Source organism: Apaloderma vittatum, unplaced genomic scaffold (genome assembly GCF_000703405.1).
Source record: "Apaloderma vittatum isolate BGI_N311 unplaced genomic scaffold, ASM70340v1 scaffold2303, whole genome shotgun sequence".
NCBI classification, from domain to species: Eukaryota; Metazoa; Chordata; class Aves; order Trogoniformes; family Trogonidae; genus Apaloderma; species Apaloderma vittatum.
Genome location: NW_009709605.1, coordinates 50,673 through 77,614, shown reverse-complemented (window position 1 = coordinate 77,614; position 26,942 = coordinate 50,673). Strand labels below are relative to the sequence as shown.

General features: G+C 39.5%; 1 protein-coding gene across 1 annotated transcript in view; it reads right to left on the bottom strand.

Annotated features, from left to right (window-relative positions):
* LOC104272084 (probable G-protein coupled receptor 133) overlaps window positions 1-26,942 on the bottom strand; it is a gene marked incomplete at its 5' end in the record, with an annotated part of 66,274 nt that overhangs the window by 24,006 nt on the left and 15,326 nt on the right. The window contains 6 exons of the mRNA XM_009866978.1: window positions 3,050-3,141; window positions 10,551-10,617; window positions 11,628-11,694; window positions 15,884-16,037; window positions 22,116-22,227; window positions 24,669-24,772. Coding sequence (XP_009865280.1) covers window positions 3,050-3,141; window positions 10,551-10,617; window positions 11,628-11,694; window positions 15,884-16,037; window positions 22,116-22,227; window positions 24,669-24,772 — 596 coding nt within the window. The remainder of the gene's footprint in view (window positions 1-3,049; window positions 3,142-10,550; window positions 10,618-11,627; window positions 11,695-15,883; window positions 16,038-22,115; window positions 22,228-24,668; window positions 24,773-26,942) is intronic.

Below are 26,942 nucleotides of genomic sequence, written 5' to 3'. Positions count from 1 at the left end.
AAAGCCTGGCGAGAGGCCAGCCTGGTGATGGGCTCGCTCTTTCAGACCTGTGGTCTGGGATCTTTGTGAGCTCTCTTCATCAGGAGCTGGAGGGCAGCGAGCAGGGCTGGCCCGGCTCAGCCAGGAAAGGCGCTGGCAGCCCCTCACACTGCTGCCGCGGGCGCTGCTGCTGATCCCCGGGCAGTTCCGCTGTGCCTTTCACTTTGTTATCACCCGTAAGCTTCGAAAACCTGCTCTTCCAGTGCCATCATCCAAACTGGTGCAGACAGCAACTTACTGTTCCTCATTGTGCTTTCCACTCAAATTTCATTCCAGCTTGAAAAGACAGCACCGAAATCCCTCTTTTTTTTCCCCTCTCAGGTTTATTGGATTGAGCAGCCTTCCTCTCCATGGCTTTTTGCCCTGCAGTTCTCATTCTCTGTCTTTGGCTTTCTGAAACCGTGAACACAGCCCCAAAACCGCCACTTCTCTGCCTCACACACCACTTCACTGCAGCGAACAACTGCAGCAGGGTGACAAAGTGCTAGCTTGTCTCACGGCAATCCCATTGTGCCATTGAAATTCAGCTGGGTTTCTAAGCAGTGCTTGAGAAATTCTTTCCAACTCCGTGGCAGTTTCCCCCGCAGCTCACAGCAGCTGAAGGGCGCTATTCAGGGGGATGCTGACAGCCCCTTTCTTTAAGACTCATATTACACAAAGCGTTTTGCAGCCTTCACTGATTCCTCCCTAAGCTAATTGAACTTGTTGATTCAAAAACCACCTTGTAGTCTGTGCTGACAGCGACTTGACACAAACGGCAGAGCTTATTGGGTTTTTCTGATTTCCCTGTAGTCTCTGTCACCAATGCGTTTTGTGGGGCTTATCCACTCCCACGTGTTAACAACCTCTAATCAACACCCAGACCCTTTGTGGTTGGAGGCATGGGGCTTTTCACTATGAAAAACATTTCCCATGCAGCTGCTGGAACAGAACCCTCTTCTGCTTTGTTCTCTTCTTTTTTGTAGAAGTACCATGGACAGAATTATTTTAACGGTAGACATATAAACTTCTCACCTGTATAAGCAATACCGATGACAAGAAAATTAAACACAGTGTTACAACAGCCTGATATTTCTCTTTTTTCCAACAAACCAGTTACTTTCTCCATGACATCCTCTGTACATGAAACTCTAATTCATCATGCCTCAGCGCTCTGTTGAATCAAACAGTTTTAAGTTCTAAGACCTGATTTGGACAGCTATTTAGGCCCTTCATATTACAGATTTCTTCCGAGAACCCATTTCTGTAATGATACCTGCAAAGAAAGAGCTGTTCTGTATGTGCTGTTTACCTTAATTCTATTTTATTGAATTAATTTAGTTCCATGAGGACAGCTCTTGTATCAGAGCATATTTCCGCTTAACCAATAATTTAATGATGGAATGCTTCCAGATATATCTTCCCATTGATTATTACTTTTCTTCACCACCATAACTTTTTCTTAGGTCAAATCCTATAAATGTTACTTGGCACAAGGAGCATTGCTTAGGCAGGGTGTCTGGAGAAGTCCTATTTTCAGTACAGACCTCCACCATTCCAAATCTCCAGTTGATAATATTTGAGCTAAGAATAAATACTCCTGATTAAATGGATTTCATCTTACTCCAAGACCAATCACTCATAAATTGCTTTACTTATGTACACACAGTTTTTCTTTTAAAAAATTAATATATATTAGTGTGGAGGATACAGTGTGTATTGAATCAATTCCTTGTAAATACAAGTAAGGAAATATCTAAGTAATCAGAGCAATCTGTGTGGCTCCTCTCCTACTTATGGAGGTTGTTTGTCTTCATAATTATATAATGTATACAAATTGGCATTGGCAGGATACATTTATTTGCTTCCTAAAGTTCTATATTTCCTTTGTATTTCTGAAGGTCAGAGAGACTCAGCGAAACCTGAAACAGTCGTTTTAATTCCCCAACTTTTCATTTCACTACAATATAATTAATTATCTTATAGATTTTTGTGTAGACTTCTTTATTCTCCTGTTGGATAAGTATACTATAACTAAACTAACTTCAGTTAGGTAACTGTCATGAATAATTAAACATAATGGCATTTTTAAAATTAAATAAGTAACCCAAGCATTAAAATTATTCTTTATAATACCATTTCAGAGCAATGGCATCAAATCCTTACCATAAATAGCTTTTGACTCAGAAACATTAAATACAAATGATCATCACATTTTTCTTCTAAGTTACATATTCCTTGAGTTATATACAGTGTCCTTTTCATATTTGGGCTGAAGTATCTTTAGGAGATACAAAATACAAAATGGAATATTTAGTATCTTACTTTAAACTCACTATATTAAATTATCTTCTTAGCTATGCCTATGTAGGAATTCTGATTTTAGAAATCAGAATTTGTCCTTGTGCATTCAGATGCAGTGATGTGTCTACACTACATTTCCCCTCTAGTCTTGCTAGTGCAGTATTTTAAAGATGAGAGGCCACCATCCCAAGAGGTTCAAGGCACCTTGATATAAAGACTCACTTGAATTTAAGCACACGTTTAAAGTCTGTGTGCTTTGCAGTATCAAGAGGGTCTTAAAGATAAGCATATGCCTAAATATTATGCTGAACTGGGGCTAGAAACAAGGTTTATCCTCTGAAAGAGCAGAGCAGTTGCAATACCCTAGTACAGATTAATGATGCTCTGTGAGATTTATCTTTGAATACAGCAGGAGGAGGAAAGCCTCCATTAATAAAAGGGAAAATCATGAATCAGGAAATGCTGGAGACTGTAATAAGCAGGAACACACTTTAGCTCATGCTGAAGCACAAATTTAATCCTGTGCAGCATTTAGCTTTCATAAAATATAGGTTAACTGGCTGCATGCAAGAGAATGATATGTTACCTTAAATATTATTTGCTTTTTACTAAAGAGGAATGGTGTCAGGATTCTGGAAGAAGTCCATGATACATGTCTCTATGATATAATATTGCTAATGTGAGATTATTAACTTATGATCATATAATTTGAATGAGAAAAACTTACTTGAAGGCATTGGCATCTCCGTGCACCTTATAGTTGTCTGCACTGATTCTTGAGATAACTCTTGTGACAGCGATGAGAATCCCGATATTGACCTGAAGAAGGAACAAGACTTGGTCAGGCAAGTAAGGACTGACTCTGTCAGAGGTGCAAACTGCCCGAGGAGTCTTATTGTACAAATACAATGGAAAACAGGAACTTTGCATGTTATAGTGATTTGGCAAAAGATGTTTCCAGTTTGGGACTGGTATAGTTTGACCCTTGCCAATGGATTTCCCTCTTCCCGCAGTGGGCAGTTCTTGCTTGTGTTTTCTTTCCTTCAGGAACCATCCTTGCCTGCTGTTTAGGATAAATCTGGGTTGATACATTGCTTCACAGCTAAAGAAATGCTTAGGATCCCTATGGCATAAATAAATAACCTAATAATCTACTGCCAGCTGGCCAATTAGAGAAGAACTTCAGTGAACAGGGGCATGTGTCTACATGCTCTTTGGTTTTGTACTTGCATGTGCACAGACTTCAGACAGAACCTTTCCCACTGGTGTACCGTTCCTGTTTCTTATCAAGGTCTGCTTGCAATTTAAGCACAAGATTATTTTAAAACAGAAATGAGGAAAATATGTTAAGCCCGAACTCTGGTTTTCAAAAGCCCGGCTCTTTTTGATGTCAGGCCCAGCACAAACATCAATGAAACGAAAAGAACTCCCACCAGAAAAGCAGGAAATCTTGAAAAGACTAACACTGAGAATGTCTAACAAAAGAAAGTTTGCTCTGAAGTCACAGGTGAAGAAAGAAGGAAATCTTTATCATTTAAAGGAAGCATGACAAGACTGTCTTGCTGTGCAAAGACCTTGGGTTTAAAGAAAAAAAAAAACAAAGAGAATGTGAAAGGCATATTTCCTGTCCAAAGTTACACATTAGCTACAAAGCTGGTATTTATTATCAAGTTAAGAACAAGGGTATCCTGAACTACGGAACAAAAAGAAAGAGAAGACTTCAAAATAATGCTGTTGCTCAGATAAAACTCAATAATGAAACTCTAATTTGACCAAAATATTCTAAATCTGACTGAATTAAAAAAAAATAATAATAATTTTTATGATAATGATTTCCTTGGTATTTTTCAAATTCTCTGACAACTCTTCTAATTTTAGATTTCTAAGCTCACATTATCATCTCTTGTAAAGCAGGAACATAGATGTGATAGTTCATTTCTGCCACGGCTTTTTAGCCTGCGCAAAGAATATTCTGTGGAACCTGACAGCTTTTCAAATACAAGGGTATTTGTTCTTCCATCAGCTTTACAGATGAATAAGAGATGAAATTCAATGGTCTAGGGATCATTTTCCTTATTCCCACCAAATCATATTTTGTAAATATCTTCTATACATTCTTTGAGGTGATAATGAGCATTTTTGAGAAACCCATTTATATGCTAAATATGCGTGTGGACTGAAGTGGCAAATGATGAACACAGCCAGCTTACACTTTCTCTTTCTCTTCTCCTTCTCCTCCAAACTCTCCAATTTTCTGCCACATATCCACCAAATGATCGTCATCATCATTACTCCAGCTTTTCATGGGAATTATCACAGAAAATGCCTCTCTGTACCCTTAACTTATTTCCTGACACATTATCTAGCAGCAGCCTTTTTTAGTCTTTTATCCAAAATGCCAGTCTCCTCTTTTGGCACTTCCTTGTGGATGTCTCACTGACATTTCAAGTTCATCTGGGCACAGGTGCTCCATGATCCCTTCTTCTGATGACTGCAGACAACAGCACACTCCTGCCAACCTCACTAGTGCTTAACCCTAATGCTTTCTTCCATTCCTAGTTCTTTTTAGACACTCCTAAACTTTGCTTTCTGTGTAGCATTTTTAAAAATGTGCACGTTATGCCTAAGTATATTAAAACTCTACCCTAAAAATGAAGAAAATGGAAGGGAGGGAAGGAAAAGATAGATCTATCTATCATCTTTTGGATGGTCTTTTAAAGAGGAAATTTAGAAAGGCTTTGAGCTTCTGTTGCGCAGTTGGTGTCACTATATCCTTTCCAGAGTGCATAAGTATTTTGTCTGAAAGATGAGAACGAAATATTGTGATCTCAGTGCTGACAAAAAAAAACAAGGGACTTGTAAAATTAGCGATGAACCATTACACTCAAGTCCCAAAGTTCTGTACTGTAACTTGAAAATTTTTGCTTAGGTATTTTGAGAAAAGAGAGTATCTCCTCCAGCCTAAATAAACAGATTAGCTACAAATGTCCTCCTTTGTTAATGTTTCACTAAGTAAGGCATGGAAGTATTTCCACCTCTCTTATAATGGGAAACCAAAACACAGCCACCGAATTGTTCCTCCCCTCATTTTTCTGGCATCTGACATAAATACTTTGCCAGTGAATTGAACAGAAGAATGCTTAGTTGACGAAACATTCACTATGTTTTAACTTATATTAGAATGTTCAGACTAGGAGAATAAACATTTAGATAAGGGAGCTCTATGCAGTTCCTATTTCTCACTTTTCTGAAAGGCCAGATTAACACAGTTGCAGATATTTTACCTTAAAATTACACAGGAACTTGGAATATTTTTGCTTGCGGGTACTGGACATACTCTTTTTTTTTAAAAAAAAAAAAAGCTCATAATTCTAGTGCTTCTTTCCTAACTCACAGGGCTCCTTTCAAGGCAGCTTGTCCCACTCCAGGCACTCGCAAATCTCTGTGAAATCAGCAGGAGCTGCCAGTTCCCATTACCGTGGGTTTGATCCAAAGCCCACCAGTGCCCACGGAGAGATCCCAATGACATCAGGGAGCTCTGGCTCACTCTAGTGACAACTTCATCTGCCTAAAAAATGTCAGATCGGGAAGAAAGTTAAATGAGTAAAAAGGACCTCTTTGAAAATCTTTTCTCATCAAATTTTGTCAGACTAGATACAGTGAGACAAATTCTTTCATTTGCTTAGTTGTATTTTTTTGCAGGAGTTTCACCTAGATTTCCTGCAAGTCTCATGAGATTTTTGTTTCTTCTTTAGAACAATGCAGAAATCCCACATGTAAAAACCTCTGATGTGATGTGTTACATCCTAGCCAAGAAAAGGCTTGGCAGCACAGAGAAAATAACAACAACAAAAAATGGATAAAACATATTGCCTTAATTAAATCCGTTGACCAGCTTTCCCCTAAAACCACAAACTATTTTAGGCTCCACTGCAGTTTCAGGCAATGTGACAGGGAGTTATAACTGACTTTTCCAGTCTGAAATTTACCGTACTCTCTTATGGTGCAGGATAATTTGATCCTTGTCATGACATCACTGTTAGCACCCCAACGCTGCAAGCTGCTGTCCATGGCCAGGGCACATCAGAAATTGCTATTATGGATTATGTATTTCCAAACGTAGCTAGTTGATTAAGTTAGAGCAAGGTTAAAATATGGGAGGATGATTTTGGAAAGCCTGATTCCACTTTTAGCTATCTCAGAGTGCCTATAGATAGAATAAACTCAAATTATTTTAGAGACTTCTGTGTGCATGACTTCATATCAATGAATGTAGTACACCAGTCAGACCTGAATATCAGAGCAAAACTTTGAGGTTGGAAAGGAAATACACAAGCAAATAAATAAGAAGTATAAGGTGTAACATATCCCCGACTTCTACTCTTACCTAATATTAATCTTTAGTTTTTAATTTCTTACAATCTATACACTTATTCAAAAAATATTGCATGATTTCCTGTTGGTTAAGTAAGAAGAAATTTAATTTTAAACTAATGAAGGAATTTAAAATAGTAGAAGTGCTAATAAGAAAAAATTAGAAGCTTAGCAACTGTGGTCTGTTCATTTGTGCTCCATCCCACCACAGTGCTTAAGTATGTACTTGATTTCAATGACTCAGAGGAATCCTACTTTCTCAGGGCCTTTAAACACTATAGGGCCAATTCTTTAACGTTTTCCCATGATGAATGATGTCTAATAAGGGACACAAATCGTCACTTTTCAATCACTGGGCTTACATCTAGCGTAAGATACTGTTCAACATACAGAAATTATCCTAATTCTGCGCTGGAACGTGAAGGTATGGAAATGCCATGAGGCAACAGAACTTACTAAATCACATATGATCAGCAGGTATAAAGGAGATAATATTTTTTTATATACTGAATATTCATGAGTAAAGACCAACTGAAGACAGTGATGGCAATCTCAGCCTGGGACCCAAGTTCCACAGAGTCCTGTCTGAAGACACTGGTTACAAAGGTGATGTCCCCACAGCACAGACCTATTAGCAATATGCTAATAAAATCATTTAGCTTCATAAAAATGCTGTTTATTCGAAAGACTTGTAAAAAAAACACCAGGAAAACAACTACTTACAGGGAAAACAATAGAAAGGATTTGCCACTACAGCCCAGTATCTCCCCCTCAGTGGATTGCTCACTGTCTGTAGCAAACCCACTGCTCCGTGTACGCAGATGCTTTCTGCAGAATTTCCTTAATTCTGCCATATCTATGGAAACACACCAAGGCAGCAGATGGCTGATAACAAACAAAGCCTTCTGCCAGAAGTTTTAATGTCTTATTCCAAAAATTCAGGTGCTTTGTCAAGTGTTTGTGGGTTTTTTCCCCCATTGAAGACATGTCCAAGGCTAATTTTGGCTGAGATTAATTTGGTTTTCAAATTAATTGCAACAATTTTTTTTGCAAAGCTGCCTTAAGAGGATGCTATAGAGGCTTGGATGTTGTGTTCTGGGGTGTGGGAGAGAGTGATATTTAAACCTTAAGATGCAGGCAGGAGCCAAAAAACCTACATATAGAGGGACTTATTTTCTTCGTCACATGCCTTTACTCTAACTCTAAGGAAAGAGCACTTTGGGTATGGGAATCCATACAAGGCTGGGAGGTTCTGTGATTACTCCCTAGAAAAGTATGTGTGAGTACTTTTTCCCAGTCACACTCCCACCACATCATTCTGTTTTAAGGCTCCGTGATGTCTATATTGCCTGTGGGGCTGTGGCAGGACAAAAGCAGACTGTGTCTGCCTCGTCTGTAGGGAGTGGGAGTTGAAAAGAGCAGTCCCCCTGTTTTCTTCACAGCATAATCCTTTTTCTTGGCAGAGAGCAACTGTGGATGGAAGCAGTCGAAACACGCTTTTTGAAAAGTATTTCTATAGCTAAATACTAGTGGCTAATTTGTTATTTAAAGAGCACACGCACACATGCACACACAAATAGTGTTTAGCCTTGTTATTTCCCTATAGGCTCTAACATATTTTTCAGCTAGCATATTCAATGCCTAGAGAGAATAATTTGTCAGCTAGCTTGCTGCTATTTTGGGCAGAGCTGGGCTTGGACTATTTAACAAATTGCTTTATGTGGATCAGCCTTGTGAGCTCACCCTCTCTCTTTCTCAAAATATTTGTATCTCTACAAGAATATAAGTTGAGCTGTCCCAATATATATATAACAAGTGAGAGCCAGACATCTAAACTCTTACTTTCAAATGGAAAGCAGCTATGCATGCAAATTGTTGAAGAATGTGCTCACTCGCATGAGCAAGCGTTTCGCTATCTAGCATGTTTTGATTAATAGCATCTTCGGACAGCAGCTGGGAGAGACTTGATTTTACTGGTTGCAGCTCATCTCCTCCTTTGCTCCTGAACAACAGCCAGAAAGCAAGTGCTAATGTAAGAAGGAGACATTTGAATATTCGATTATTTTAATTGCTCTCCATTCATCAATATCTACATGTCTTTAAATATAAATCATACACAGAAGGCCCAAAGTATTGGCCAAAAAGGAATTCAGTTTGTTAGAACAAAGTCCAAAGCTGTTTAGCCAGCTGTAATCCAGTGACAAACATTTCTTATTTTCATGTATATGCTTTCCCTTAGGTGAAAGAAATTCTTTCCTTACAGCATAGAGACTCACCAGTGATGCCATTAATGATTTGATTAAAATGCGAACATGAGATCATTTCTGTCACATCAGTACAGCAACTATTTTCACAGGTTTCTTAGTATGTGTTTATATTGTCTAGATTTTCAGAGGCTGTATCTTGGGTGGAAGATGCTGGACTAGGCCGGGCTGTCCATAAGAGTTGCTGATTTCACTGTCTCCCAGGCAAATGTGAGGATGTCTGTTCAGCTGCAGCATAAAATTGCCTGTGATTGAAAGGGTAAGCCAAGGAGCCACCTTGTGCTTGCCACATAGTTATGTAGGTATGCAATGGCAAATACAAGTTCTATATGTATAGCTCTTCTTCCGTCCTTTGGCTTGTGAGCAGGATTTGTGCTTTCCTCAGAAATCCCAGGGCTCTCAGGGAAGTGCAAAGTAGAGGCTGTGGCTCCTTTTGATGCTCCTCCACGCACATAGTCAGGATCTTCTTGTACCTAACCCTCCTTAAATATGACAGCAGGCACACTCTGGTCTAGATTTGGGTTCATGTCTTTAAAATCTAAGGCTTTAAAGACAACCTGATCTGACTAATCAGTGAGTCTATTCCATGTTCATTCTGTCACTGTGACACATAACCTGCAGCAAAAATTGTAGATAACCTGATCAATTAAAGTATTGGAAACAGTGCTGAAGAGGAATAATCTCTCATTTAATCCCTGCAAACACCTCTGACTCCTTAAGTAATCATAGTGATTAAGCTACAACTCACTGTAATTTAATGTGTGGGCATAATTAAGCTGCTGTAAAGCACTGATATATTAGCACTGGAGCCGTGAACCTGCACCCTGCCCTGGGAAGATGATGTTCCTTACAGCTGGCAGAGGTATCTGCAGCAGCCACCTGAACCCCAGCAAACTCAGCTTAACAGCCCTGCCTTGATCAGCTGGACAAACTGCCATACCTGGCACCAAATTCAAAATAAGAGTAAGAGCACAAATTCCTTATCACTGTACGAAGAGAGGTGTGAAGGCAGCCCCTTACCTTCCTCAGAACTCACCCAAAGGGTGACAGCTCACGCCGTTGATTTACCCCATTCCCACCAGCTGCTGACTGCTTGCAAACTGCTGCTGAGGGCACTTGCGAACCTCAACTAGGATGTAATCAGCCTTTCTACTTTTACTGGTGTATATGAAATGCAAACGGCAGAGTTTATGCTCTTGGGGATCTTATTGAAACTCCCAAGATTACTTAGTTCCACATGGTTATTAATGGCCCCAAGAGAGCTGTTTTGGAAGAGGGCTGTCCAGTACTTTATCATAGAATCATAGAATGTTAGGGGTCAGAAGGATCGAAAGATCATCTAGTCCAACCCCAGGTTGTATTTTTGTTTTAGAATAGTGAAATTAATAGTATGAGAATAAACATGCATCAACTAATGCGTGACCACGTATAACACAAAAATCGGGGGAGGAACAAAGTGATTCTGGATGATTCATCTCTGTTGTTTTACTGGCCTGGCACAAGGACTGACATCAGACCTTCAGCTAGTTCTGCTGTGGGACTGACACAGGCATACAACAAGAAAACAGCAGCAGACATGGTTTTACCTACCAGAATTACGAACAATGCAGGTGCCACAAAAGCCCAGATTGCTCCATTCTCTAGTGAAAGCCAGCAGCTGCAGAGAAAAATCAGATTGATTTTAGATGAAACACAGTCATTTAATTAGTAATGGTCTTAATTAAAAAAAAAAAAAAAAGAGATTAAAAGAGAGATGAAGACTGATGAATTCTAAAAGCAAGAGCCTTAATAGAGCATCAATAAGAAGCTCCTCTTCCCCTCACACTCTGGGAATCTGAGGCAGAATCTATTTTGATTTGTATCTTGCCGAGGCAGTGACAGCTATCGGCCCCAGCACGCCTTCAAACAGCATTAGGGGTGGAAAGATGGGAAGAAAGGGAAGGTTTTATTTGCTATTTGTTGTTCTTGTATCCTGTATCACAGGCAGTCATTTAAGTGCTGTGAGCACTGTCATTGCAGCAAGGGACAAATTGAAGCCCTCCCTGCCTCGCCTGGCTGGTGGTGAGGAAGAGCTGGGACACATGCTGGCTGCTTCACGTGGCTTTCTTACAGCAGTGATGATATAAGCTAGTTTACCACATACACAAAAAATAACACTTACTCCAAATCTTTTGAATCCTTTGGTGTTTTTTTTCAGATAAAATTGCTTTTCTTTTTCCAAATTAGAAAGCAACTTAATTTTCAAAACGTTGAACAGCATTCCTTCCAGGTCTTCACATGTTTAACTGCAGTTTTCTTCAAAAAATCAAATCTCTTTAATCATAGATTATTCTTATCTTGTTAGAAATGTGTCAGCCCACACTTTACCCTGTGTGTAGGGTAAGCAGGGAGCTTGCTGGAGGAGGCCCTTATGCCTCTGCAGCAAACAGGAAAACTAGGCAAAACATCTCAGGAGCTTTCTGTGCACCATCTCAGCAGTGAAAAGCAAACCTGATGCTTCTAGGTCTAAGAACATGCCTATACAGCAGCCCTGCTTTTGCAGGATTTCTCTCCTCCTCCTCAGCAGGATCTTGCAGAACTAGGCTCTGTTAACCAATCTATGAGTTTTTCTCCCCACCAGATTTTTCAATCTTATTGCATCAAGAGTGATGACATTTTCATACTCACTTGCCACTTTCTCCATAGCTGTCCAGAGATGATGTTGCAGAAATTACACAAATCACCAGTGGGCAGCCTGAAAAGAAACAAAGGCAGTGGCAATATTAGTAACAAAGGTAAACCCAGCAAGTCCAACTAAATTTCGCATGGACAGCACAACAGCTCAGAGTAATTCTAGAATTAAGTCTAACTAGACATCCTCCTGCAGCTGTGTAATACAACGTGTTTTAATCAATTAATGTCAGACAAACAAAATGACTTTTCAATAAAGCACTAGTTTAACCATTAAACTGAATTAGTGCTAATTTCATTGAAAATCACAGTCTTTTTTCAGCCTGTTTCTTGTTAATGTAATTCCTGCCTTTTGCTATTCAAGCAGTGATATCCTGGGAAGCAATATCAGGCTTATTTTAACTACTTTGCCCCAGGTGAGTGTACCTTGCTCAAAAACTCAAAACAATCTGGAAAGCAAGGTTGAGTTTCTCGCAAGGGTGAATGACCAGCAGGCGAGAGGACAGAAATGGTGACATTTGGTTATCGAGAGCTTCGCACTCGCAACAGAGACAGCAATGAAGAGGCACAAGCAAATTCAGATCCTTCTCAGACACCCAACCAAGGCTTATTTTAGCACAAATACACACTAGCTCTCCAAGATTTCTGCGTTTAGAGTAGACTGTGGTTCCAGATGGGTTTTGACGGTTCCAGATGGGTTTTGACAGTTCCAGTGTGTCCATCCCGGGAAGCGGAGGAGTGCTTCATGGGATTACACAGGAATTAGACCAAGGCAGACAATTTTGGTCGGGCTGTCAGGGGGAGCTGCCTGGCCCTGGCCCCCAGCACTGCCATATCCTCTTGTGGCAGTTCAACACAACTTTCCAGGCCAGGAGCTGGAGAGGAAGTGAGGGATTTTGTGCCAGCAGTTCTGAATATAGTCAAATCTTATCCCTTTAAATATGGAACAATTGTCTGTTAATTCCTGTATGATTTAATAGAATGTGAAGGTTTGGGGTTTTATCATCTTATGGAATTTAATAACCAGGTCCCAGACAGAGTATTATACATGATAGCTTAAAGTTTCAATTTTCTGCATGAGGATGTACAAAATTCTCTGACAAGTAGTTTCTGCTTAATCTTACCAATATTGTCTCCATAAAATTCCATAAAATTTTCCTGTAATGACAGAACTGTAATTTTTGGAAGAAGTATTTTCACTCTGTAATAACTGTGCCTAGAAGCACCTTGTATTTATAAATAAAAATGATACTCAGTATTAAGAAGCAGCATCTACAGGCATTGCTTAGGTCTTAAACTTTGAAATCCAGTCTACAGGATGGAGTTTAATGTCTCATAAACATGACTCTGCTCTCCCATGCTCGTCCAAATCAAGGATAGTAGAAGCAACATTAGCGTAAGAAGTAACATTTGTGCAAGACCTAAGCAAAGGCAAGATTTTAGTTCACTATCACATTTGTGTCTTTGAGAAAGGAAATTCCTGCATGCATTTGAAAAAAAATTCATAATAATATTCAGCAGAGCAATTAAGATCAGACATAAGCCTATCTGCTGAAAGCCAGTCTGCCATGGGTTTGTGAGCTATCTGGACTAAAAATCCCGCAGCTATGTCTACACATTCCCAATCACATCTTTGGTTGTTGAGTAGATATTGTTGATTGGCCCAGTTTGCCTTTTGATACAAGTTGTCTGCAGGGACTTTGTCACAGAAGCTAAAATACCTGTGCCCCCAACTGACTCTCCTTTATGCTTCTAGTCTGCCTTTTTTTTCCCCAGTCAAACACTGAATATTCAAAAGATTTAGCATGATTCTCTATCAATTTTAAATGGCAGTGAAGAAGAAAATTAAATACAGAGTTCCTTTGGAAGATAATAAAACTTATGCAGATAAAACATAGAGCAGTCATCTGCATAAAAAGAGCTGTTAAGTCACTGAGAATAAAATGGTTTGCAGCCTATAGAGCACTGTTTGCCTTTTCTTTGCATTAACAATATATTAATTGAATAATAGCAATGGAGGCAGAATCAAGGTTTTGTTAAAGTCAAATTGAAATATTTTTCCTCTAAGAAATAACCACTCAATAAATTCCATGAAGGTTGAAAAAATAAGTATTTATCCTAAGGGGATCATAAGACTTGTTCTGGACTGAAGAATTCATATGAATTACATATTACACACGAAAGTAAGTGTGTTTGTTTAATCTTTTGTCAGTAATAATTACATAAGAGCTGTGAAGTTTAGTCTATACCCATAATAGGTAATGTTAATGTTGTGCTGGCACTGGTTATGAACTATGAAAGTTGTGATTTTTTACTGTATCTGAACGTTTTCTCAGTTAGTAGGTGCCACAAATACACTCACCAACGCTACTCCAAATCGTCAAATTTATGATGCGATAGACCCTGCTTTCCAGAGCACAATACCAGATGAAAGGGTCCCAGCACACCTTTCTGGCAGCTGATCTACGGCACTGGTGTCATCCGTGTCTCTGTGGTCCCGGAGCGATGCAGCAGCACACGCAAACAGGGTAAATCAACCCACGTGGAGCCCAGTGCTGCTCCAGCTCAAGTTCTGTGGTTCCCAAGCCAGCTAATTTAAAGCTACCTCCTAAACTTGGCATCCAGATAGAGCCTGCAGAGCAGGCATAAACTCTTAGTACCTGGCACAGGAAGCCCAACAACACAATCCTCCCATAGACAGAACTCTCCCTGAATTCAGCCCAAATATAGTCACTGAGGGAAAGCCTAAAATGCTTATCAACTAGGTCCCTCTTACTCAGCATTAAACTTCACATCTAATCCATTTGCTTTATGTTTCTGAGGCACTGTGATGAATAAAATGGGAAATGCCTGTAAATCTGTACTTTGTATTTTGAAAGCTTCTGTGTCTTTTATATATAGCAAAAAAATCCAACAAAAACAAAACCAGAAAAAAACCTAGACAGAAGCAATTCTAGGACTTTAATTCTAAAAGGCCAAATAGATCATTTAGTGAGAAGGACGAAGCATTAGACACAAATGAAAGCATATTTCCTTCCAATAATGAAAAGACCTTTACTTTACTTGATGGGGAAAAGTATATTTTCCCATTTGTTTTGTAGAAGTTAATTTTCTATGATTTTGTTTTTCTTCTCCTGCGTTATACCGTATCTACGCAGAAGTCTAGGACTACATCAAGCAACAGCAAATAAATTTAGGTCTTTTGACAGCTCAGAATAAAATCTTCATTCCAAGGCAGGCTCTAAAGGAAAGGAAATCATCTGAAATAGGAAAATATGTTAAGGTCAAAGTGCCACTGCAAAATCTCCAGTATCACAAACTATATCATCTGCATGCTACAAATGGGTGGGTGGGAAAACTTTTGCTACGATAATCTGTGTGTGTTATGCTAAATCACCAAGGCAACAAAGCTTTTTTTTCCCGCATCAGTCTCAGGGCAGTTTTAAAGATAGGATATTATCACCTTCCTCAAGTCGGTCTTCTGAATTCCTGACAACTGCAGTCTTTGAGGTAATTTTAGCACCCTTGGGGCTAAAGATAACACACAGGAACTTCAATCTGTTCTGCATATTCAGTATCCTGTCTCTCTGATTGCTGTTGAATTCATTTTACAGGAGTACTGACTCTCAGGAATCTCACTAGCTGTTCAGAGATCAGTGATACTCGCTGTAGAACTCCTTGTCCCTATCACCTCTCGTGGCCACAAGTTTAAATCTGCCATTAATGAAAACTGTGCTAACTTTTACACATGTACCTAGCCCAGTTTTTCTGCTTAAATAGGAATGATGAGTCTGGGTTTTTAAGTTCAGGATTGGGGTTTGTCATTATTCCAGGAACAGTGTGTTTGCAAGAGTCAAATGCATTCACACCTCAATTAGAAGCAAAGAAAGAAGAAATGAACTATCTTCATGTTTTGACTAACGTGAGCTGAGACATCCTTGACTTCCACTTCCTCCAACTCCGACATTCCCAGCACAGTGAAACCTCCCTCCCACAGTCCTGCTACTGATTTGGTAATTAAGGATTTGATCTGGCCCAGGGAGGTCATGGAATTCACTGCAGTGGAATTAGGTTTAGGGACTGTGCATTTTAAACTCTGACTACAGTCAGAAAAATTATGCATTTTCTTATCCTGCAGACCTACTCTCAGCGACGTAAATTACAATCATAAAATGACAATTTTACAAATGTTTCTGAATATAATCTTGTCCTACAGTGAGGATACTTAAAGCAAGCAGCTGCTAAATGCTTACCCCATCCAATTCCGTAATAATATAAGTGCTTGCTCTCTTCTGACCCAAATACTTTGATTACCATACTGTAAAGATGAAATCCTTCTACCAGCATCCATGCAAAAGCACTCAGGAAGAAAAAATGAAGCAGAATGGCCAAGATCTTGCAAGGTACCTAAATGAAAAACAAATATTAATATATTACTTCTTCATGATGCAGTCATATTGGTTTTCCTTTTTTTTTTTTAATTTCTGTACACATTTACACACCAAATGCTAAAACACTGGAATAAATCTTAAAGAACTAAAGAATTTAATTTTTTTACAGAATTTTCAGATAGCTTCAGAGTAACAAATTCTCTTACATTTTAATAAAAAGAAAATATTTGCCAAATGTAATGTGAAAATCCAAACTGATTATTTGTTTATAATAGTAGGAGTAATACTCATACTAAAGTTTGCAAAATACTTAAGGATTCAAACCTGAAGAGTCAACACTCTGTTGCAAACCTATAGTAAATAAAGCAGGGTCAAAGAAGTGGGGGTACAGCCACTGTCCTGTACCCTGCTCTCTGTTCTGTGATGGCAGAAAAACCAGCATAGTTTTCTGTGAAGAACTGGTAGAAAGTCAGTGAATCAGTTAAGCTTGAGCAAAACAGAAATTTTAAAAGAATGCGCCATGTTGAACCTGCCCTTTAGTTACACTTCGCCACCTGGTTTTCCTGCTTTGCTGTTCATCATATCAATAACAGGATAACACACAGATGAAATCACACTGTATTCCAGTGTCTGTCTGTCCTGGTTAGACGTTCTGTACAAGCCTCATATGCTCCTCCATCAGCAATACTAATATAGACATTTCAAAAAATTACAGCAAGTTATCATTAGCTCTTGACTCCTAATGCTCTACAGTGGGTATCAAGTTTGCCCACCTGTTTGACTTCTGTTTCCCATAGTCTGATGTACCAGCTGTGTATGAAGTCAGATTTGACAAGAACACATTTAGTGATTAAGGCAAAGTGTTCTCTGTAGGGTGTGTAGAGACAATTTGAATACTCCTTGGTAGTCCTTTAATGAAAGAGGAAAGAGGAGCTAATATGAAAGTTCAAGCCACAGAAAAATACCATCTAGAACGTGAGCCCACCTGGAGACAATTTGAATACTCCTTGGTAGTCCTTTAATGAAAGAGGAGCTAATATGAAAGTTCAAGCAACAGAAAAATACCATCTAGAACGTGAGCCCACCTGGTGTAAAATTGGACTATCTGTTTCGATTTAAACTATAACATGTTTTGAAGTGAAACAAATGCTGCCCCAAAAGAGAGGAATGCCATGATGAAGGCAATGCAGCAAGAAGTACGAACATCCTCTTGAGCCTTGTTATACACTCGCCTCAGTGGACTAAGGAGATGCAGTCTGGGATAAGACCTACCCTTTCCTTAAGTTCCTACTCAAAGAGATCTTTACATTTTTCTCTAAGTCTCCCATCAGCCTACCTTATGCAAACAGGAAAACTTAATCCTTCTTCCTCCCCACATATTCACACAGCACATTCTCCTTTCCCCACTAATTGCTTTCCGAGGATGTCTCACTACAAGTGGTTTTGCTCATCATGCAATAATTGAACAGATGTGGCTGCCAACAGTCTTACCACAAGATAACCTTGTTTGGTTTGCTTTCACTTAAAGCACATTTTAAATACGCTCTTGGAACGAGTCCCGGCTCTATCTCAGTTTTGCATCTTGTAGCATACTGATGACGGTCATCGTGCTCTGGTAGTAACATCCCTTCTGTGACACCTACAGAATTCCACAGCAGTTGCTTACATGCAGTCCATCTAAATGGGAAGACTTTGTTTTCTTTTTTTATTTCAAGGTTTCCCTCGCTCTGGACAACTCACAACAAGGTGACCAGGCAGGGGCGGTCCATGTGCTGAGGAAGCTTTACCAGTAGGAACCAGTTTGCTGCCACAGTGGTTTTCAGATGCTAATCATTAGTTCCCTTTGTCACATTACCTTAATTGCCCTGTGCTGGCATTTTCCTCTTTTTGTTGATGGTTCAGTATTCTGTACGCTAATGAAAACTAAAATGTTGGGACTTTATAGTATAATAAAAATCGAAGCTTTCCTGTACCTTTTTACCTGTACACAGCCAGTTTTGTGCTAGTGCAAGGACATTCTAATGCAAATCCACTGTGACTACACGTATTAAAAAGCAAGAACTTTGGTTTTAATTCAATAAGTGAGATCTGCTAAGTGTTTTTATAATTCTCAACATTCGGTGATATATAGCTAAAGCAGATTTGCTTATTGACAAAATCTATAAAAACCTTTCCAGTTAATTTCAACATAAGGTTACGAAATCCATTTTTAAATCCTTTTGATTTCTACCAGAAGATTAGTCCATGGAAATAAAAATACAACATAAAGCTGACTTACAAGCTAGTTCTGTCAAATGGATACTTTCCAATTTCTGAGTAGCCAAACAACATGAATCACAAAACAGCAGAAAAATAAAACACAGTAAAGTAGCAGGACTGGTCTGTATATAATTTTGTATAACACTGAGTATTTTTACATAAAATCCATAAGAAAGTTGTTACTCATTCCATATTTTTGCCTTAATTAGAGGATACTCTTCAATAACAGAATTGCCTCCCTGAAAAAGACATCGAAAAGCTGAGATGTTGCATAATAAAAACAAGGAAGGGCTAGCATAGGTGTTGAGAAAGGCCTCAGAAAAGGAGGCAGTTGTTTACTGAGGACGGTCTTAAAACAGACAGGTAAATTTACATACACCTTCTAAATTCAACTTACAGTAGTGTTTTGAATGTAAGTGGCAGTAAGCATTGTACAGAACCCTCTGAAAATGTCCTTCCCTGCAATCTCTATGCTGCTTTTGATACACCATCTCGAATTTCTGCAGGTATATATAAGCAAAGTAGCTTATTTCATCCCTCTATTTGGAAGTGTTTTAAGGAATGCCATGCAGGAGTACTCAGTGTGAAACTGCTCTGATGTTCTGCTCTGATGCAGAACTGCAAATACACATTAAATTTTCCAGTTGTGCTGGAAAAACACAGTGCTGCATAACACACTATACTTCAATTTCCATTTTCCTGTGTCTAAATAATACTTTATTTTCTCCCACAAATACGTTCTGGTCTCTAGAAGGCTTTAGCAGCCTAAAGATGGTTAATTAATTTTAAATGCACACTGCTGTTTGAGATTCTGTTAAAAAAATGGTGCTCTCTATAGCAGAAAGTAAATAACACAGCAAATCTCTCTGAGAAAAACAAATCCATCTATTGTTGAAAGTCTAAGGGAAGTCATTACACTGGCATGTGGATAGCAAAGATATCTTAGGGACCTGGCAGTGTAGAAAGAAAATACCACGTGCAAAGATATTTCCTTTCTCTAGAAGAAAGATATTCTGGTTTCAGGAATAATGACCCTCCTGGAGTATGCCATGGTGATTTAGGACAACTGGTTTAGCACTACTGATGTTAGGTAACAAGGACAATTTTTTAAAAATAAATACATTTCTTGGATTTATTAGAAAAAGTCCTATTCATGGAAATAGAATTTTGTGGTTAAAAATGACTCCTACTCTACAAAAGGAAAATTGCTGTAGTATAAATTGTAAATGTTTAAGTAACAGGGCAATGTTTAAATTCCAGGGGAATACTGTATGCTATATCTGGAATTAAAAACTAAATATCCCTAGAGACGGAGATGGGACAAGGCTGGAGAGTCTAAAGGCAGTCATGCAAGAAAGTGACGCCAGCTCATGGCCAGTTTCTACCACGTCATTTCCTACTGCCCCGCATCTCCTCAAGCAAGCTGGTACCGCTTGTCCTTCTCAGCAAGGGCACTTACAAACTGCTCAGCACTAGATACACCCATCTCTGGCAGAGGCAGAAGATTAAGAAATTTACACCTTCTAGTGCAAATACTTCCTCCCTCGTTTTGTAAACTACCATTTAGCGGTTCAATTAAAGCACCAATTAAAGGTATTAAAACAGATGTCAAAGACAGAGCATGCAGAAGATAAGGACTGACGGAGACTAATACAAGGATGAATCACAATACTCCTGATCCCAAGAGGTTAAAACAATAAAACTAGAAGTGCAGCAGATAGTATGTACACCGTGCTTTTCAACTTGAAGATCTTTACAGTAATGTGCCCTGCAATTACTGCTGTTACAGAGGAGATGGAGCTGAAACATCCATTGATGCTGTGAAGTGTTTCGCTTCAGAAAGCCTGTGGCTTAAAGCAAGTCTTGCTTTCTCTGTGCTACTGTTCCAATTTAACTAAAGTCAGTTTTGAGTAGGTTTAAGAGAAATGAAAATATGCATATTAAACTGCAACGTGAGTATTTCACAAGCCTCACTAAAGCAAGAGGTCTGTGTGTACAAGGCATATTGAAATGTAGGTGGGCCCTGGGACAGGTCTCTGGAGAACATGGGCTCTACCTGCATCCTCCAACTAAAACTGGAACGGCAACTAGTATTTCACAGTATTTTAAAAGACTGGAGGTAATGCTGGCCCCTATAAGGTGCAAAGAGGCTTTTACACATTATCTGAAATTATTCAGATGGATTGTCTGAAAATCTGGAATGGATGAAAAAGGAAAAACTGTGAGAATAAGGCACTCTGTTACGCTGAATGAACATTTTATTGTCCTCAAGCTTCTGTCCTTACAGCAGATTTTTAACTCTGTACTTACTCGGAGGATTATTTTAATGTCTGGTTTCCACTGTCTTCAGTTTTAAGTTATATCTTTTGTTGCTCTCCACTGTCTCCATTTCATTTTCCTTGTAAACCATTTCCTACCATTTTCTGCCTTGCACATTATCTGACCCATTTGGGACTTACCTAAATGTTAACCAGCCAAAGAGTATGAACTTAGATTTACAAAGCACTTTTAGATCCTCAGGTAATAATAGCCTATGTAAAACCAGACATTATTGTTGTTTATAAACTTAACAGATGTTCAAGGGATCCCATCTGAGCTGAATTTAAATTTAAGTAGCTGTCGTATTGGCAAAATGAGGACTGTGCAGACTTCGCATTTACTTGTACCGAGAATAAAAAGAATAAAAGATTAATAGAAACTATTTGCTGTTTGTCAGAAGTAATATGGAGCTACAGCTGGTCACCAAAGTAGCCGTGTTTTGACGATTACAAAACCAGAACACACTGGAAGATTATTTTGAAATCAGGTTTTGTTTCTTCTTTTTGCAGGTGGGACTTTTCAACAACAGACATTATGTTACTTGACATTTTTTAAACACAACAGTGGAAACAAATTGGTTTTACAGGTATGCAATACCGTTAACTTGGCATATTCAGCTTAACTTAACCCAGCTCTTTCAGATGCCAGTTTTAATGGCTTAGATCCTGGTACTCTGCATAAGAAATTCCCACCTGTAGTAGCAGATCCATAAAATCAACCTCTAATTTCAAGTTCCAGTCTATGTGATCAGCTAGAAGCCTACACATGCACAGAAGTTAAGTACCTCTGTAAGCATTATGAAGGTGTTTGTCATTTGCTTAAGTGGTTGCCTTAAATGCCCAGAGAAGTATATACATGTTTTATGTACTGAGGATCTTGGATTAAACTCTTACACAGTGATACAATAAATCTGCTGTTCAGAAAAACAGCGTATTCTTCCACACCAATAAAACTTTATGAGCAAAAAACAAAGACCTTCTGTTTTGCTCTCCAAGAAAGCAGAAGAAATTGCCACAGCTCCATCAGGAAGCTCATTACTTTCCAACAAGGATAAGATGACTTTATATTGTGGAGAAAAGAAAGGCAAGCTGTACCACAGAAGAGGGTAGGGAATTAAAAAAAGCCCACGCCGCCTCCCAAAAAAACCCCAACAGAAATACAAATACCTTACCTAAATACAAAATTCATACAATTTTCTCCAATAAAGAATTTGAACAGTTTTTCAATAGAGAGAATGGATGAGAGAAAGCATAAGCCGTGTCAGGCAGAAGTCAGCCATGTCATCTGAACACACAACTGAAACGTACCCCATTACTACGGTGATTTTTCCATCTGATGTGTGCATATCGCTTCCAGTGTACAAACATCCAGACTGGGCTGGATACTATGATAACGCTATTTGGATGCATAGAAGCTTAATCCAGTGTTGCAGGATGTCATTTTTGGGTAAGGCATGTTAAAAATAGGAGATCCAGCATTTTCTTGCATGTGGCACGTGGCACTCTTTAGTACTCACCGTTCCGGGGCTGAACTGAAAGCTGGTGAGAAGCAGGATCTGAGCCACCAAGACAGCGAAGGACAGATTGGCATGGATATGGTAGCGCTGGTTGCGGATGGTGCTGACAGACCTGGCAGAAGACAGAAGGACATGTGAATAAAACAGTGTTCCAAGAATACTGTTCCTTCAGGACAGCAGCAGAAAGACTGCTTTGCACATTAATTAGCTCTGCTGATCACTTGTGATAGGATATGAACGAAGTTAGAATTTTTAATTATAATTTTTGACTTTACTATTAACAGCTTTTGAGCACAGAAACTCTACTATAGCTACAAATATGGATGGGCAGTGCCTGTCTTGACAGAGACCTGACTTTGATTACAACATCATTTGAACACATCTCTCTTGGCTTTGCAAAAACTGGCTGGAAATCTGACAAGAACACGCTTTCCAGGGAGTCTTCTGACCTCGTGTTTCTGTTCTTATCCAGAAACAGGAACTAGAAAACAGAGATGTTTATCAGAACATTTCAGGCCTTTCACATGGTTTTATTCTTCTCTTTTTTTAAAAAAAAAAAGAAGACAAAAGTTCTAGCAATAACAGGTTTTCTGTTCAATTCATACTGCCCACCATCAGCTCCACTTATTTCAGGAGACCTGGATCATTTGGCTACGTGCATAGCAGCACTTCCTCCACACAACAGTGCATACTCCCATCTTTTGGTTGCATCACACCGGAGGGTGATGCCTTTCACAACTGCTGGTGACGCGCTGTGCGTGTCCCTGGCCGCAGGGTGACGAACTGGACTCCTCCAGCATTATTGTAGCCAGTGCCCCTTTAGAAGGGAGCGAAGAGGGAGACAATATCCTGAAAGTAATTCAGAGTTGTGCTGCCTGGTTCCAGTGGCTTTCTAATAAGGAACTTCCTGTAGTGGCAAACTGGAACCTCGCTGCTCAGGAGGCCATCAGGACTGCCCTCCTGGGAAGCGGCCGGCGCTGCCAGTACGCAGAGTAGCAAGGAACTTGCCAGATTCTTCTCCACTTACCTCATGGTCATCTAACACCACATTGCAAAATTTCAGTTGAGCTGTTTAATGAGGCCCCTGCTCTCCAGTGAAAACCTAATCAAATTATTTTTAATTGGCTGCTTGAAAGATCATGTACATAGGTGACCCTGTGACAGTCAGATGGGTCTGAGCTCTCTTTCCAAGTCTTCTGTTTGCCTTCAGTTTCCTGAGGAGTTTTTAGCCCTGCTGCAGCCAGACCACCTCCTTTTACTCCTTTGTCCTTTCTAAAGACCACAACATTCAGTTTTGCGGATCGTTCCCCTCAGCCTAAACATGCCAACAGCGCCATGTGAGATAGGCAGATGTTCGACTTCTTTAGAGTGGATTTTGCCATGCGTTACACACTTCATCCAAGTATGACCAACGCAGATCCTGAGACTTGGAAATAATGCGGAGTTTGGAACAAACAAACACTGCAATCAGTTTACTTGGTTTCAGAAAGTCCTTTTTCCTAGAAACTGTCTCTTAACAGGATGTCCAAAAGACACGCTTAGGCACAGAAATTAAAAACTGAACTCTTGAGTAGGAAGAACATGGCTTAGTGTGTGAAAGGAAACAAGAATCACATTCCTTGCTGTGCAACTCCAAGTTACTTCACCCTTTGTCAGGTTTTCTATTTTGACAGAAACTTCTATGAAAGCTTTTTCAGAAATGCTTGCATTAAGCCTAGCTGGGGTTCAAACTCGGTTGTCACTCCTGGAATATAAATGGGCATTAAAACCCGAAGTGCCCTTTGGCAGAAACCTCCCCAGTGCTGAGCCCCCGAAGGGGCTGCTGTGATACAGGCAGGAGGCTGCACAGATCCAGAGGATTTAAACATAAGCCATGGAGTGAGTTTTACACTGCCTATATAGCGTCCTTCATCCTACTAAAGCAACAATTTAGAGTAATGTGTTGCCTAGCTAGCCTAACAGAGAAAAGCAAGAAACTTGAAAATAAATGTGGCTTATGTGATGTAATTGTATGAATTGTATGATGTAAACCATACGATGTAAAAGTGAGGCAGCTAATATTGACCAATCTTTCCTTTCTGAGCATACCTTTATAAACACACTGCCTTACAGACAAGGCAGTTGAAAAGCAGAAAGAAGTACACTCTGAGCAATCCAAAGAGGGGTGTAGGGTGAGGGGGGGGGGGGGATCCTGCAATGCTTGTTCATATTCCACTTGCTTTGAGCTTCAGACCAAGCCTTCTTACAGCCTCCTTGCAAGATTCCTGAACTATAGTAAAGTATTGAGAGTTTTAAAAAATTCCAAAAATTCCTCACAGGATGGAAATAGTTTCCTGTATAAAGACCATCTCATTTCAGGAAATGAAAGTATTTTAGAAATAATCAACCAACTGTTACAAATACAAGTGCAGAACCTAATTAAGGTAGGTGGTAGAATTAATAGCCTTTGTTTTACCTTGAGCACTTGAAAGGATCCTAACCAGTGACCTGAAATGTACTGCTTGGCTTTCTCCATGATAGTTGCTCAGTAGGTATTAAGTCAAAATTACTCACGACAATACAGCAAACGTGACCAGCGTGATCGCCAAGCAGAAGATGGACAGAGCGCAGCCAATGTAAGTGATGGAGGAGAGGGCCACCTGGTGTTCTCTTGTTAGCTGTACACAAAGACAAAAAGCGAGATAAAAACTATTAATTGATTTATTATGCTAGAGAAGCACAGGTCAGCCCCCTTGCATATTGCGTTTCCTCCTCCATCTGCCCATATATAAGGGGATGGTCACCACCACTCGCTGTTGTTTCTAACACGGGAAACGAAGAGCCAACTCCAAGCTCGGCCGCACAGCGAGGGTATCCACATGCCCATGGCATTTTGGTTCCCTCTTTCGTTTCATAAATCACTATTTCCTCAGAACAAGTTAATTTCTCTGCTGCTGCGATATTGTCAAGCTTGAGATTAGAGCAGTTTGTTGGGCTTCACAAATATCGTCAGCAATGGGATCTTTCACAGCTCGCAGGGCTCTTTGCTCATGCTCTCACGCTGCAATAATTTACATCGTTGTGCAAATACCAGAAGGGCTTCACAGCAGTGAAAACTGACAGAGCAAGATGACCCATAAATCACAGGCCTTTTTTTGTTGTTTTGTTTAATGTATCATGTTTTCAGCACCTGTTGAAGGAGCTGGGCTGACAACAGAAAACTACAGAAAAGACCCAACATGAGCGTTCAGTGTAAACCTCTCATCTCCGCCTCTCTCTTCATCCACAGGCACCCTTTGTAGAAGTAATTCCATTTTCACGGACATTTACACTGTAACTCCATAGTGCTCGCCACCAGGATCTATGTTAAAACCTGGATAGATTCAATGAGGGAGGGACAGTGAGTTTTGTCCATTCATCCTAAATTAATCAGAAAGCTTTAATTTTCCCTGCAAGTTCTCATAAAGAATGACAAAGCCACACCCAACAAAGGGATCCAGGCAGTATTAATATATAATAAGTAGAACAGAGCTAGGCAGCAAGAAGTTTTCTCATCTCAGAAAAATTTTCAAACATTTTCCTGACTTGAAATTGGATAGAGCTGACATTCTCACAAAGTGAACACTTGGAAAAAAAAATGTGGTAAATTAAAAAGTTTTAATTTTGATGCTTGAAATACTCTGTTTTTATTTTGATGTCCATTAGCTATAAATTAAATTCCTATCTGAAAACTCATTCAAAATACTTAGCTATTCTGAAAAATACTGAAAGGAACAATATATTTTCCAATTTTTTACAGCAACTCTATCTAACAAAAAATAATCCTTTCTCACAGTTTAGGATTTTCTATTATTTTCTAGACACATAATAAAAATTCCTAAAGTATTTCATTAGAGGTTGTCAAACCCAACCAGTTCTACCAATAAATGTCCCATTAAAACTTCTTTTAAAGCAGAGAAATAACATGCCATGTGCTTGTGAGAAAATAAAATCATTTTAAATACTGACAAAACCAGTGCGTTTATATGTATATTTTTCCTGCAATCATCTGCCAACAGTATCAGCTCACGTGCAGTTAGTTTTGCAGCAGAATAGATTGGGGCTTGCCCAGCAATCTGAGAACTATTAAGCAATGCAACAGCAGCATTGGAAGACAACTGTTGCTATGGCGTTACTGTTCGTAGGAAATATGATGCAGCTCTTTAGTATTTTTTCTCTTTCAGCCAAAGACACATTTCTTTTCCCTGACTTGGATAGTGTTAGTTGCAGAAACAAAAGGGTTCTGTGTGCTGGACGAGCTTAAAAGGTCCATAAAATTTCTACAAGAGAGCTCCTGTCACCCCTCATCCCCCAGAGAAGCCACGTATAGCCATCCATCACAGATTATTCCTGAAACAGGAATCACTTGTGTGGTAAATTGGACAGTTTAGAAGTGATTTCCTCATCAGGGATATTCTTGTCCAAAAATGCATGGACCTTCTTTCCTGATTGCTCCAATGCACGTCGCTTTCTCTCCCTGCAGGTAGCCTGCAGTGCTACAGCGGGAGGAGGGGAGCAGAGAGAGCTTCTCCAGCTTTAAGTCACTCTGAAATCAGTATTTCTCAGCAGCTCAAGTCTTTCTTTCACTCCTTTCACTCCCAACACCTGCAGCCAGAAAACGTTCCCTACAGAGGTCAAAGCTGCTCAGTGCTCATTTAGATTTACAGGGTCTGTCAGGGTTTGCATTGGCAGAGGCAGACAAGGTCTGCAAAGGAAAGGTAATGTCTTACTATCACATACAAGAACAGAAGATACAGGGGGTCCATCTAGTGGAAATGGGCAAAAACCAAAGCCTTTAGTTTTTTCCAT